Source organism: Salmo trutta, chromosome 14 (assembly GCF_901001165.1).
Source record: "Salmo trutta chromosome 14, fSalTru1.1, whole genome shotgun sequence".
Classification (NCBI taxonomy): Eukaryota; Metazoa; Chordata; class Actinopteri; order Salmoniformes; family Salmonidae; genus Salmo; species Salmo trutta.
This window is the reverse complement of record NC_042970.1, coordinates 64,516,416-64,531,367: the sequence shown is the minus strand read 5'-3', so window position 1 is coordinate 64,531,367 and position 14,952 is coordinate 64,516,416. Positions and strand designations below refer to the sequence as shown.

At 41.2% G+C, this 14,952-nt stretch overlaps 1 protein-coding gene and 1 pseudogene across 2 annotated transcripts in view; one reads left to right on the top strand and one right to left on the bottom strand.

Annotated features, from left to right (window-relative positions):
• The window catches only part of ube2o (ubiquitin-conjugating enzyme E2O), a 50,239-nt gene extending 44,818 nt beyond the window's left edge, over positions 1-5,421 (bottom strand). For both annotated transcript variants that reach the window (XM_029776846.1, XM_029776844.1), the window contains exon 1: positions 4,951-5,421. In XM_029776846.1, coding sequence (XP_029632706.1) covers positions 4,951-5,403 — 453 coding nt within the window. In that variant the 5' untranslated portion in view covers positions 5,404-5,421. The remainder of the gene's footprint in view (positions 1-4,950) is intronic.
• Positions 5,422-8,140: 2,719 nt separating this feature from the next.
• Positions 8,141-9,629, top strand: LOC115208635 (serotonin N-acetyltransferase-like; annotated as a pseudogene).
• Positions 9,630-14,952: the final 5,323 nt, after the last annotated feature.

Genomic DNA, 14,952 nt, shown 5'->3' with positions numbered 1-14,952 from the left:
ATCACATCCGGCCGTGACTGGGAGTCCCATAGGGCGGCGCACAATTGGCCCAGCGTCGTCCGGGCCGGCATTGTAAATAAGAATTTGTTCTTAACGGACTTGCCTAGTTAAATAAAAAGGTTACACACACACCAAAAATGTATTTTGTTGGCATTTACGTATGTCCCCATTACCAGTAAAACATAATCAAACCTATTTCTTTCACTTACTTGCTATGCTGTTTCGTTGCTCATTTGTTCAGTCGTTTCATTCTCAACCAGGATTTCTATGGAACGCCGTTTGGGTCTTTGTGTGTCAAACAACACTATTTGACCAATCAGGACCTGAATATGACTGCACGTCACAATTTAACGCGTTCATACATTTTTTACGTAGTTATTACACATTGATTACACTATCACTCTTATTTCATGTGTCGCAACGATTCATCGATACGTATGCTATGATGCTGGTAAAGTTGTCTCACGCACCTACAGTGCTGGTCATAAAAAAAGCTAGCTAGCTCATGGATGCAAACAATGTTCTTCCCCAAAAACATAGCAAAACGACATCTGTTTCAATAGCTATAGTTAGGTGTCATCCAAAATAACTAATTTATAAGACAGTTCTTATTTGATTAATGGTGGTCAGACCCATCTATGTGAAGCTAGCCACAATAAGGATTAGCCACAACAGTCGACTTTGCGGCTAGCCTTCAAAATAAATGTATGTCATAATTCTACTATTTGTATTAATTTGCATCACTGTCAATGACATACTTTTATTTTGAAGGCAAACCGCAAATTCCACTATTGTGACTAATCCTTATAGTGGCTAGCTTCACAACACAACCAGGTGGAGCCTCACTAGCCAGATGAAGCTCGCTGGCTGCTTATAACGTTAGAGTTGGGCAACAGGGTTAAGTAGCTGGCTAGCTATTTATTTTCATGAACTGAAGTTCAATTTCAATAGGCAAACAACAATACTTACTCACAAGTATTCCTAAATCATTGCTATGAATAATGAAAATGTCTGTAGTTTCTACTGGTCATTGTTTTCAGGCTGATTGTATTGGTGCTAGCTAGGTACCAAGCTAAAGCTAGTTACCCCAAAAGTTGCAGTCGAACAAAATTATGCTTTATTACCAACGCGGTATTGTAAACACATCGTTCGTGGCCGGTGTTTGCAGACTTTTTTGTACAGCTTTGACAGTGCTACTGTATCTTTTTTGACACACAAAGACCCAAACGGCATTCCATAGTATGTATGTCGTGAAGCAAATAGCAGTGACGCTATTACTGTGCAACTCCGGTAGGGCAACATCTGAAAAATAGCGCACTTGGTAGTGTGTACCGGTGCTCGACCAGTCGGCGTAAGCCAACATCACCCATGACAGAGTGCGGTTGATTGTCAAGGGCAATGCATTATATTGGCTTTAATGGATTTCGCCTTTGAGTTGTCTCGCTGAAATCTTCTTACTCTTTCAAATGACTGCTCGACTTGTTGACTGCTCGATCCACACAGCAGACATTGTGGGCTAGGTTAGGAATGCTGTGGTGCGCAAAATTGTACGTGCCGTCATTACGTCCTGTACATAGGTTATATAGGTATGCACGGTAGCTTTGACATCGGTTTTTAACATCGGGCCAATACCCATGTTGCATTTTTAGCTAATATCGTCCGATTCCGATATGTTCACCGATATATCATGCATCCCTCGTTGAGACAACACGTCACAAGACTGAGCCTTAGGCCTACCTACCCATTTGTCAAGACTATTTGTTGTTCGCTTTCTCTGTCTTGTAGTAAATATCTGCCATACAAATCCTGAATAAACTCCCCATTGGTAAAAACCTTTGGGCAATAATAACTGCAGTAGCAGTAAGGGAGACAAAGAAGCTGGTGGATCGGGAATTCAGGTAGCCAGGCTTCCCTAATAGGAAGGCCTTGAAGTCAATGGCAGAAAGTAGCTACAAAAGGGGTGAAAACCAGTGACGCCTTACAACACCTCAAACCAATGCCTTGCTTGGGCGGAGCTCAAAAAGGTGCCCACTAAATTAGTTTGGGCCGTAGGAGCAACAGTGGTCAGGAATAGCTGATTAAAATCCCATTAAAATAGGTTGATGTATGCAGTGTGTGTGGTGACTTTCAATTTCAGTAAATCAGAGACCTTCGGCAACACTTGATACACTAAACTTTTACCATAGCCTGTAAGTAGACACGTCATAACATGTATTTTTGTAGTGATCAAGCAGAGGAGTTGTAGTGCCTTCAACAACTCGATTGTGTGTATAGAGCACGCCTCTGGCAAAACAGAATTCAGTCTTTCCCTCCAGGTTTTGAATGTTACAAACTAGCATACGCAACAACTCTGCAAAATGTGTCCTACCCAGTCGCAAAACAGTGACTAACATAACGCAGCACCCCTTCCACAAGCTGTCAGTCAAAGGACAGCCTTTCTTGGAAATACGCAATTTTTGCATACTGCAGGAAGTGGCCTGGTCATGAATTAAGTTGCTCAAGAGAATATGTGACTGAAGAAACACCATCTGAGCAGCAGGTGGACAGAGGATGCACACTGACAGTAGTGATGGGGGAAAACAAATCGATACAGTTACATATCGGGATATTATTTGACCATAGATCATATTGTTCTGACAATATCATTTTTTGCATCTGAACCAAAACTCCAGTCATTTTCCATCTCCTTTTTAAATAGGGAGCCAATTTGTTTTCAGCACTTTTATTTCCATCACTGATCAAAACTAGTTCTCATGGCACTCTTGTCCCTCTGCAGTAGACATAGATTGAGCAATATGTTTGGAACAACGAATCACAACACATAGAAAAATGAGGATACATATATCGGCACCCAAGTATCGCGATATCGTATCGTGAGGTCCCTGGCAATTCCAAGCCCTAACGGACAGCCTAACAGACGCACACACACAGGGAGGAAGAATACACACACAGCTCAGGCTGGACAAACACACAAACTGATAAGGAAGGACAAAAACACACACACGGAGGGCAATGTTTAAGGCCTAAAACATGACTATCATTCAAAGTCACACAGAGCCCAGTCACCCTTTGTGTGTGTGTGTGTGTAGGTAAACATCCCTGACCCATTGTTATCCCCACAGATGCATGACTAGACCTTTGTCCTGACTTCCAGACCCTGACTCCATTGCTAGAACTTTACACATTTATCCCAGAGGACAAAGCAGCACGGCCTGCCTGCACTGTTCACCGTGAGTATCTTCTAGGCCCAGCCCATCCCAGCTCCACTCCCTCAGTGTGACCCTTTTCCATAAGGCCCTGGAGTGAGCTCCCTGTTACCGCAGTACTGAATCCCATTATGTCAATACGGCAATAGCTCTCTCTATTTGGTTTGTAATGATACTGGCGCGACAAAGCTTTTATGCATGGACTTTGAGGGATTGGATACTCTGCTTTGGGCAATCTTTCTTTTGAATTAATGTTGTGAATCAATTGGACCCTATTTACCTTGATTTTTGTGATGGCATAGGTTATCTTTCCTTATGTAATATGCTTAAGACCACGTATAAGACACTGAGTGTACATTTTTGGGGGCATAGTTTTATGAATATACTAGGCGATAGCCTCGATTGGCTTCCGACGAAGTTAGGTAACTAATGTGAAATGCATTCATAGGCAAGGTTAAATACCATGTATGGCTTTGTATAGATGTATTATTGTTAATAAAAAAAATGAAACGTCAGCAAAACCTATCCACTTTAAAATGTCAGTCATGCAGGATGCTATCCACTTTAAAACTGCCTTTGGCCAATGGAAAACTAACATTACACCATCAGTATCTTTGATTAAACTGACTCCTCGTGTAGTGGAGGGATAGCATAGAATCAAAGACTTTAATAGCTAACCCAAGATAAACAGCCTGTTGTTTCCAATGGTAGCAAATTAATAATAGTGGGCAGAACAAGCAATGAGGTGGGCAGAACCCAGCACGAGCTAGCGAGATCCTATTGACGCATTCTAGCATGTATTTTTTTTTTTTGTTAGAGAAGGCCTACGCGTGTGCAATAACTCAATTCGCCTTGGCACTCCTAAACAACCGTCTCTTTTGGGAACAGAAAACTGCATTGAGATCAAATATGCTTAATCGATGACAAAATTTGCATTAAGTCTCATCCCATCTCCTCCCACTACCGGCAACTGGGCTTCTGCTCATCACATTTGGTGGTGAGTGGAAACGTCAACCAAATGCTTCAGGTTTATAAATCCAGTGAAACATCTGGGTCATTGTTCCATCAGTGATATAATCTTAGCAATCTCCTCTAATGTGATGATGGGTCAAGGCTAGCTTGAGCTGTCAGTGTCAGATACAGCATCAACTAGACACCACCTTACATGATTCAGTTAAAGTCCTTTCTCTCATTGTTTAAGCTGCAGTTTTAGCAAGTGTTCCCTCTTCTACAAAAGTTGTCAATGATTCATTTACTGAAAGCCTGAGATGCAAACTAGCTAGCTAATTTATCAGCAATGTGCGTTCAATTAGCTAGTAAGTTAGCCTAGCAAACCTGCCACTTAGCTGAGCTGGTTAGTGGAGTAAGTCATTTATTTGGGTATAACTAACAATGTGCCAATGATACTAACAAACTAGCTAATCGTTATACCAGCTAGTCGCAATAAAAAGTTAGCTAGCCAAGCCTGTTAAGTCACACCCAGTTGTACTGCACATTTCAAGAAATGTGGGTTAATATGCTGAAGCTAGGTACAGTAATTGCAACAAATACACAAAACGTTCGCAATGCCGGTTATAGCATGCTAAACCGGTAGCGGTGTAACGTTACTAATTAATTTAACCAGCTAACGTTATCTGTCAATAACGGGAAAACACACCTTGTGCTTGAAGCTAGCTAACTAATGTTACCTCCAACGTTGAAAACATATTGCGTGGCTAGTTAGCTAACGTTAGCAGACAATTACCTTTGTTTCCCGTATGTCTTGCTTCCCTCCTTCTGGGTACCACTGCACCCGGACAAAACCCCTTCCCAGAGGTGCCAGGCTGTCCACAACACTGCTCTCGGTGTCCGAGTTACAGGGGATACAGCCACCTCCTCCACCTCCACCGCCTCTACCTCCGCCATCGTCGAGGTCCGAGTCTGAATCAAACTCCTCCTCGCCTTGTATCATTCTGACTAGGCCGAACCGGACCAAGTCACGATACCGACCTGACACCAAATCGTGGGAGAAAAGAAGCCGCTGGGAGCCGCCTGCAGAAGGAGAGAGCGCCATGGATGGAGGCTCCGAACCCGGGCTTACAGCCGGAGAAAGAGCTGCGTCCGATGCCACGGGTTCCGCCATCGCTGCAGTTGTCAGGGAATAATGCGATAAAGGGAGACGGATGGTGGAGAAGAAAAAAGAGAAACCTGTAACCATGGAAGTGCACGTGTTTACGTTGGTAGGGCGCGCGCTGCGTAAACGCACTAAGAGAAGAGTCGAGGGCCTGTCAAATTGACAAAGGTGTTTTTTTTATTTCAGCGTGGGTTTGACTGAATAAATGAGTCTGAGACAGCAGACAGTTATATCACACAGTTATTATAACACATCTTTCTTTATATTCTAGTCACAGTCAGGTGTTGCTAGCTATATGATGATACAAATGTATGATGTAATGTGGCCAATTTCATATAATTAGGGTCCCCCTTAGGACAAGTCACGGCCTATTGACAATAAAGATAATTCAATATCACAGCCATGATAATGGTATTTTTTATATAATTTATTACAGGAATGCAAACATAATGAAAGAGAACGTCAATTTCATCAACAAGTCTGTAGCCCGGGCTCGAATACGCATTCTATGCGCGCACTTCACCAAAAAGCATGAATGAAGCAATTTTCGCCACTTGGCGTCAGTGTGCGAGTGCTGAAATTGCCTTATTGCAGACACAGCCATGGTTTTTAACACAGGATTGTGGCATGAAATAACATATTTTGTGCATACCGTGCCTGACACTGTAGTTGTGTTATGTAGGCTAACGTGAGGGGGCATATGGGGACGTTTGTCTTATTTGTCAAGCGCAAAGATACGCGTTTCTGCACAATGCCAAAGCATATTCATCTATAAAAATGTATATAATGCGAGAATCCTATTCTATTTTTTGCAAAAGGGATTCCAACAAATACAGAGGCTAACTCTGTTCTATACCTGAATTTATCAGGTAGACAAAAAAACAACTAGACTAATTTCGCATTGGTCAACAGGGTATTGCCAGCAGGGGATAAACTATACATTAAAACTGAAATAATGATCAACAAACTATTACATGGGGGAAAAAACATGAACCACAATCTCGAGACAATTGATGCCCAATGGAAAAGGTTCCCTTATTTGAGTCACATGACGTTTGATAAATAGATGAGGCCAAACGATAGGATTTATAATAGAATGACCAGTAGGCCTATTCCATGAAGAACATTCTGATAGAGTGGTGTTGATATCAACATTTAAATAAAATAGGCATTTTAAAATTACACACAGCTTATTCTCCACATATGTTTGAAATGAAACACTGAACAAAAATATAAACACAACATGTAGAGTGTTGGTCCCATGTTTCAGGAGCGGAAATAAAAGATCCGAGACATTTTCCACACGCACAAAAAGCTTATTTCTCAAAAATGTTGTTCACAAATTTGTTCACATCCCTGTTAGTGAGCATTTCTCCTTTGCCAAGATAATTCATCCACCTGACAGGTGTGGCATATCAAGAAGCTGATGAAACAGCATGATCATTACACAATGATGTGCAGGGGACAATAAAAGGCCACTCTAAATGTGCAGTTTTGTCACACAACACAATGCCACAGATGTCTCAAGTTTTGAAGGAGCGTGCAATTGGCATGCTGACTGCAGGAATATCCACCAGATAATTGATAATTGAATGTTAGTTTCTCTACCGTAAGCCACCTCCAGCGTCGTTTTAGAGAATCTGGCAGTATGTCCAATCGGCCTCACGATCACAGACCATGTGTATAGCGTTGTGTGGGAGAGCGATTTGCTGATGTCAATGTTGTGAACAGAGTGACCATGGTGGCGGTGGGGTTATGGTATGTGCAGGCATAAGCTACAGGCAACAAACACAATTGCATTTTATCGATGGCAATTTGAATGCACAGAGATAACTTGACAAGATCCTGAGGCCCATTGTCGTGCCATTCATCCGCTGCCATCACCTCATGTTTCAGCATGATAATGCAGAGCCATGTCGCAAGGATCTGTACACAATTCCTGGAAGCTGAAAATGTTCCAGTTCTTCCATGGCCTCCATACTCACCAGATATGTCACCCATTGAGCATGTTTGGGATGCTCTGGATCGACATGTACGACAACGTGTTCCAGTTCCTGCCAATATCCAGAAACTTCGCACTGCCATTGAAGAGGATTGGGACTGCATTCCACAGGCCACAATCAACAGCCTGATCAACTCTATGAGAAGGAGATGTGTCGCGCTGCATGAGGCAAATGGTGGTCACACCAGATACAGACTGGTTTTCTGATCCACACCCCTACCTTAAAAAAAAGTATCTGTGATCAACAGATACATATCTGTATTCCCAGTCATGTGAAATCCATAGATTAGGGCCTAATGAGTTTATTTCAATTGACTGATTTCCTTATATGAACTGAAACTGAGTAAAATCTTTGAAATTGTGGCATGCGTGTTAATATTTTTGTTCAGTACAGAAGGCCAAAATTGTACCCATCATTACACTGAATATTTAGACCTATATGTAAATTGTCATTCATAGATATAAATAAAATAACTGAAAATAGGTGATAGGTAGGCTTAGCCAAAAGCCGATCCATTAGTTTGTATCTTTACAAGAGGCTAATTCTAAACACAAGTGACGAATATCCCCAATAAATACGGGTAAATATGTTTGTTGTTGACAGGTATTCTCTCAGAATCTGATTATGCAGCTTGTTAGCTTATGCCCAAGAGCGCTTAAGCGCCAAAGGTATAAATACACACGGGCGCACCACATTAACCTCAGACTTTACGCACAACCCTTCTTCACTTGGATCACTTGAGTGGAGCAGATATCGAAGAGACAGGCAGCCATTCAATACCCAAGTAGAAATTATATTGAAATATCACCATTTTTATTTGATTTAAGAGCTTGGAACTTCGATCAGACACCATGTCGACAGTCAGTGCCCTGACTTTCCTGAAATCTAGTCTCCAAATGCGCCCTCCCATGTGTTCCACCTCCCCCAGGCGCGGGCATCGCCACATTCCCGGCCAGCGAGTTCCGTTGCCTCCGCCCGGAGGACGCAATCAGCGAGTTTGAGATCGAGAGAGAGGGTAACAACTTTTAACTTACTCAAATGTATAACTTGTTTTTACCCCAATACTCGTCGTTTTTCTGTACAACTTTGTACATAGACGTTAAAAAGTATATTGATGTTTTGTGAAAAAAATATGCTATGTCATTATTTGGACTTGTCAAATGTAGACTATTTAAGGATGAGGTGCTTTACGTTTAAAGTTTACTTTAACATTTTTTATAGATTAGGCTAATATACGTTTTGGGAATAAATCTTTGAATACCAACAAAATTCATGACAATCAAACAGTCAGTCAGTCATGATTTGGATTTATTTCACCAAGTATGTAGTTGGAAGTAAGCAAACTGAGATTAGACTAAGCAACTACGTGTGTACTTGGTCATGGACTTGTGTTGTCTGTCTGCCTTCCTCAGCCTTCATCTCTGTGTCTGGAGTGTCCGCTCCACTTGGATGAGGTGTGTCACTTCCTGACGCTGTGCCCTGAGCTGTCTCTGGGCTGGTTTGAGGAGGGACGCCTTGTTGCCTTCATCATAGGATCACTGTGGGACCAGGAGAAACTAGCCATGGTAAGCCCCAAGTCAAAACGTGTTAAATAAGTGGGACATTGTCTTTATTATAATGAATGACTTTTGGTAGCCTACCCAATTAATAAAAAGACAAGCTTTGAGGATGTACTTCAATGTGGTATTTTATCAATAGATGAGTACAATAATTTTTTTTAGCACAGGGACTCAAAATCAGAGAATGCAACAACCTTACATCCACACAACCAACCTTAAATCCACATAAACAAACCTGTCAATTCAGGGTCCAACAGAGCTGATCATGAAAAAAACTCCATGACAATGATAAATGGTTAGTTGGGTGATCTCACATTGCACTCATGCACTCAAAACTCAGCCTTCCCTCCCTCCTTTTTCAGGACGCTCTCACCCTCCACAAGCCCCATGGCTCCACGGTCCACCTCCATGTACTTGCTGTCCACCGCACCTTCCGGCAGCAAGGCAAGGGCTCCATCCTGATGTGGCGCTACCTGCAGTACCTGCGCTGCCTGCCCTATGTACGCTGCGCCGTGCTCATGTGCGAATACTTCCTGTTCCCTTTCTACCAGAAGTCAGGCTTTAAAGTGCAGGGCCACAGCGACATCACCGTGGGGCCCCTGACCTTCATTGAGATGATGTACCCTGTCCGGCCACGCGTACATGCGCCGCAACAGTGGTGTTTGAGGGGACACGAACCAAGATTGATGCCTCCTTCAATGGGGGGTGTTTGACCAACCTTCCGTGGCTGGAAGAGGGCTACAGCGGCAAGAAAAAGTATGTGAACCCTTTGGAATTACCTGGACTTCTGCATAAATTGGTTATCAAATTTGATCTGATCTTCATCTAAGTTACAACAATAGACAAACACAGTCTGCTTAAACTAATAACACACAAACAATTATACGTTCTCATGTCTTTATTGAACACACCGTGTAAGCATTCATAATGCAGGGTGGAAAAAGCATGTGAACCCCTGGATTTAATAACTGGTTGACCCTCCTTTGGCAGCAATAACCGCAACCAAACGTTTTCTGTAGTTGCGGATCAGACCTGCACAATGATCAGGAGGAATTTTGGACCATTCCTCTTTACAAAACTGTTTCAGTTTAGCAATATTCTTGGGGTGTCTGGTGTGAACCGCTCTCTTACAGCATCTCAATCGGGGTGAGGTCAGGACTCTGACTGGGCCACTCCAGAAGGCGTATTTTCTTCTGTTGAAGCCATTTTGTTGTTGATTTACTTCTGTGTTTTGGGTTGTTGTCCTATTGCATCACCCAACTTCTGTTGAGCTTCAATTGGCAGACAGATAGCCTTACATTCTCCTGCAAAATGTCTTGATAAACTTGGGAATTCATTCTTCTGTCAATAATAGCAAGCTGTCCAGGCCCTAATGCAGCAAAGCAGCTTCAAACAATGATGCTCCCTTCACCATACTTTACAGTTGGAATGAGGTTTTGATGTTAGTGTGCTGTGCCTTTTTTTCTCCACATATAGTGTTGTGTGTTCCTTCCAAACAACTCAACTTTAGTTTCATCTGTCCTCAGAATATTTTGCCAGTAGCGCTGGGGAACATCCATATGCTCTTTTGCGAACTTCAGACGTGCAGCAATGGTTTTTTTGGACAGCAGTGGCTTCTTCTGTGGTGTCTTCCCATGAACACCATTCTTGTTTAGTGTTGAACTTTCTCCATTTATAGACAATTTGTCTTACCGTGGACTGATGAACATCAAGGCTTTTAGAGGTATTTTTGTAACCCTTTCCAGCTTTATGCAAGTCAACAATTCTTAATCTTGGGTCTTCTGAGATCTCTTTTGTTTGAGGCATGGTTCACATCAGGCAATGCTTCTTGTGAATAGCAAACTCAAATTTTGTGAGTGTTTTTTATAGGGCAGGGCTGCTCTAATCTCAATGATTGTACTCCAGGTTAGCTGACTCCTGACTCCAATTAGCTTTTGGAGAAGTCATTAGCCTAGGGGTTCACATACTTTTTCCAACCTACACTGTGAATGTTTAAATGATGTATTCAATATAGACAAGAAAAATACAATGATTTGTGTGTTATTAGTTTAAGCAGACTGTGTTTGTCTGTTGTTGTTAGATGAAGATCAGATCAAATTTTATGACTAATTTATGCAGAAATCCAGATAATTCCAAAGGGTTCAGATACTTTTTCTTGCCGCTGTATGTAAGCAGTTTGGTGAAACCTCGTTCCCAGTCTATTGCACAACGTTTCTGGGAACGAGATTACACTTGCTGTGAGTTACATGTGGGATACTAGTGCAGTGGTTGGTAGGTGTTTGTCTGTGCTCACTGTTTTGTGTTGTGACAGGGTTTGTGTGTCCTATGTGGTGGGTGTTACAGAAGATAGTTGACCCGTAAGAGACCAAACATTTACATTTTATTCATTTAGCAGATGCTCTTATCCAGAGCGACTTACAGTTAGTGCATAGTAAGTACAGTTGAAGTCGGAAGTTTACATACATATACTTAGGTTGGAGTCATTAAAACTCGTCGGTTAGGACATCTACTTTGTACATGACACAATTGTTTACAGACAGATTATTTCACTTATAATTCACTGTATCACAATTCCAGTGGGTCAGACGTTTACATACACTAAATTGACTGTGCCTTTAAACAGATTGGAAAATTCATTTAAACTAGAGGTCGACTGATTATGATTTTTCAACGCCGATATCGATACCGATTATTGGGAGGACCAAAAAAGCAGATGCCGATTAATCGGCCGATTTTAAATATATATATATATATTTGTAATAATGACAATTACAACAATACTGAATGAACACTTCTTTTTTAACTTAATATTATACATAAATAAAATCAATTTAGTTTCCAATAAATAATGAAACATGTTCAATTTGGTTTAAATATTGCAAAAATACAGTGTTGGAGAAGAAAGTAAAAGTGCAATATGTGCCATGTAAAAAAGCTAACGTTTAAGTGCCTTGCTCAGAACATAAGAACATATGAAAGCTGGTGGTTCCTTTTAACATGACTCTTCAATATTCTCAGTTAAGAAGTTTTAGGTTGCAGTTATTATAGGAATTATAGGACTATTTCTCTATACCATTTGTATTTCATAGACCTTTGACTATTGGATGTTCTTATAGGCACTAAGGTATTGCCAGCCTAATGTCGGGAGTTGATAGGTTTGAAGTCATAAACAGCGCTATGCTTGAAGCACAGCGAAGAGCTGCTGGCAAATGCAGGAAAATGCTATTTGAATGAATGCTTACAAGCCTGCTGCTGTCTACCACCACTCAGTCACACTGCTCTTTCAAATATCAAATCATAGACTTAATTATAATATAATAAACACACAGAAATACGAGCCTTAGGTCATCAATATGGTCAAATCCGGAAACTATAATTTAGAAAACAAAACGTTTATTCTTTCAGTAAAATACGGAACCGTTCCGTATTTTATGTAACAGGTGGCATCCCTAAGTCTAAATATTACTGTTACATTGCACAACCTTCAATGTAATGTCATAATTATGTACAATTCTGGCAAATTAATTACGGTCTTTGTTAGGAAGAAATGGTCTTCACACAGTTCGCAACGACCCAGGCGGCCCAAACCGCTGCATATACCCTGACTCTGCTTGCACAGAACGCAAGAGAAGTGACACAATTTCCCTAGTTAAAAGAAATTCATATTAGCAGGCAATATTAGTTAAAAAATATATACTTGTGTATTGATTTTAAGAAAGGCATTGATGTTTATGGTTAGGTACATTGGTGCAACAACAGTGCTTTTTTTGGGAATGCACTTGTTAAATCATCACCCGTTTGGCAAAGTAAGCTGTGATTCGATGATAAATTAACAGGCACTGCATTGATTATATGCAACACAGGACAAGCTAGATAAACTAGTAATATCATCAACCATGTGTAGTTAACTAGTGATTGTTAAGATTGATTGTTTTTTATAAGTTAAGTTTAATGCTAGCTAGCAACTTACCTTGGCTCTTTGCTGCACTCGCGTAACAGGTGGTCAGCCTGCCACGCAGTCTCCTCGTGGAGTGCAATGTAATCGGCCATAATCGGCGTCTAAAATGCCAACTACCGATTGTTATGAAAATTTGAACATCGGCCATGCCGATTAATCGGTCGACCTCTACTTTAAACAGCTCAGGTCATGGCTTTAGAAGCTTCTGATAAGCTAATTGACATCATTTGAGTCAATTGGAGGTGTACCTGTGGATGTATTTCAAGGCCTACCTTCAAACTCAGTGCCTCTTTGCTTGACATCATGGGAAAATCAAAAGAAATCAGCCAAGAATTCATAAAAAAAATTGTAGACCTCCACAAGTCTGGTTCATCCTTGGGAGCAATTTCCTAATGCCTGTAGGTACCACATTCATCTGTACAAACAATAGTACGCAAGAATAAACACCATGGGACCATGCAGCCGTCATACCGCTCAGGAAGGAGACGCGTTCTGTCTCCTAGAGATGAACGTACTTTGCTGCGAAAAGTGCAAATCAATCCCAGAACAACAGCAAAGAACCTTGTGAAGATGCTGGAGGAAACAGGTACAAAAGTATCTATATCCTCAGTAAAACGAGGCCTATATCAACATAACCTAAAAGGCCGCTCAGCAAGGAAGAAGCCACTGCTCCAAAACTGCCATAAAAAAGCCAGGCTAGGGTTTGCAACTGCACATGGGGACAAAGATCGTACTTTTTGGAGAAATGTCCTCTGGTCTGATGAAACAAAAATAGAACTGTTTGGCCATAATGACCATCGTTATGTTTGGAGGAAAAAGGGGATGCTTGCAAGCCGAAGAACACCATCCCAACCGTGAAGCACGGGGGTGGCAGCATCATGTTGTGGGGGTGCTTTGTTGCAGGAGGGACTGGTGAACTTCACAAAATAGATGGCATCATGAGGCAGGAAAATGATGTGGATATATTGAAGCAACATCTCAAGACATCAGTCAGGAAGTTAAAGCTTGGTCGCAAATGGGTCTTCCAAATGGACAATGACCCCAAGCATACTTCCAAAGTTGTGGAAAAATGGCTTAAGGATAACAAAGTCAAGGTATTGGAGTGGCCATCACAAAGCCCTGACCTTAATCCTATAAAAGATTTGTGGGCAGGACTGAAAAAGTGTGTGCGAGCAAGGAGGCCTACAAACCTGACTCAGTTACACAAGCTCTGTCAGGAGGAATGGGCCAAAATTCACCCAACTTATTGTGGGAAGCTTGTTGAAGGCTACCCAAAACGTTTGACCCAAGTTAAACAATTTAAAGGCAATGCTACCAAATACTAATTGAATGTATGTGTATGTAAACTTCTGACCCACTGGGAATGTGATGAAAGAAATAAAAGCTGAAATAAATCACTCTACTATTATTCTGACATTTCACTTCTTAAAATAAAGTGGTGATCCTAACTGACCTAAAACAGGTAATTTTCACTTGGATTAAATGTCAGGAATTGTGAAAAACTGAGTTGAAATGTATTTGGCTAAGGTGTATGTAAACTTCCGACTTCAACTGTACATTTCTCCTCAAAGTAGCTTTCAGCAAAGTCAAAGCTAGTAAGGGGGGGAGGGGCGGTAAAATGTGAGTGTTAGTTCACGAAAGGCTTTTTTTTCATCTCAAAGGCTGACATGATCTTTGAGGAAGATATGGAATTACGTGATAATAAATGTATTACTTGATTCATTTTTACAAAATGTCTTATTCATGATGACCAAACAGAATCTGCTAACTGCCAAAAATGCTCTAGGCTTACATTAGAAAAGTGCAGCAAGGAAAAGTGCAGCAAAGTACACATTTTTGTATAAAATGCTGGACACTTTTAAACTCATGTTAAGTCTGAGATTTTAGCAAACAAACTGCATCTTGATGGATGACTTGAGCATCTAACGAAAATGCAGATAGGCCTAGATTGAAGAAGGATCAGCTAGCTTCTGTCTCTTCCTGTTAGCGTTTTGTGGCTGTGCGGCTTGTGTATCGATCCATTGCAAGCATTAAAACAGCATCAACTCAATGTCTCCTTTTTACTGTTGTCTTGTGGAAGGACACTTTCAATCTCATTCTTCCTGTCTGAATA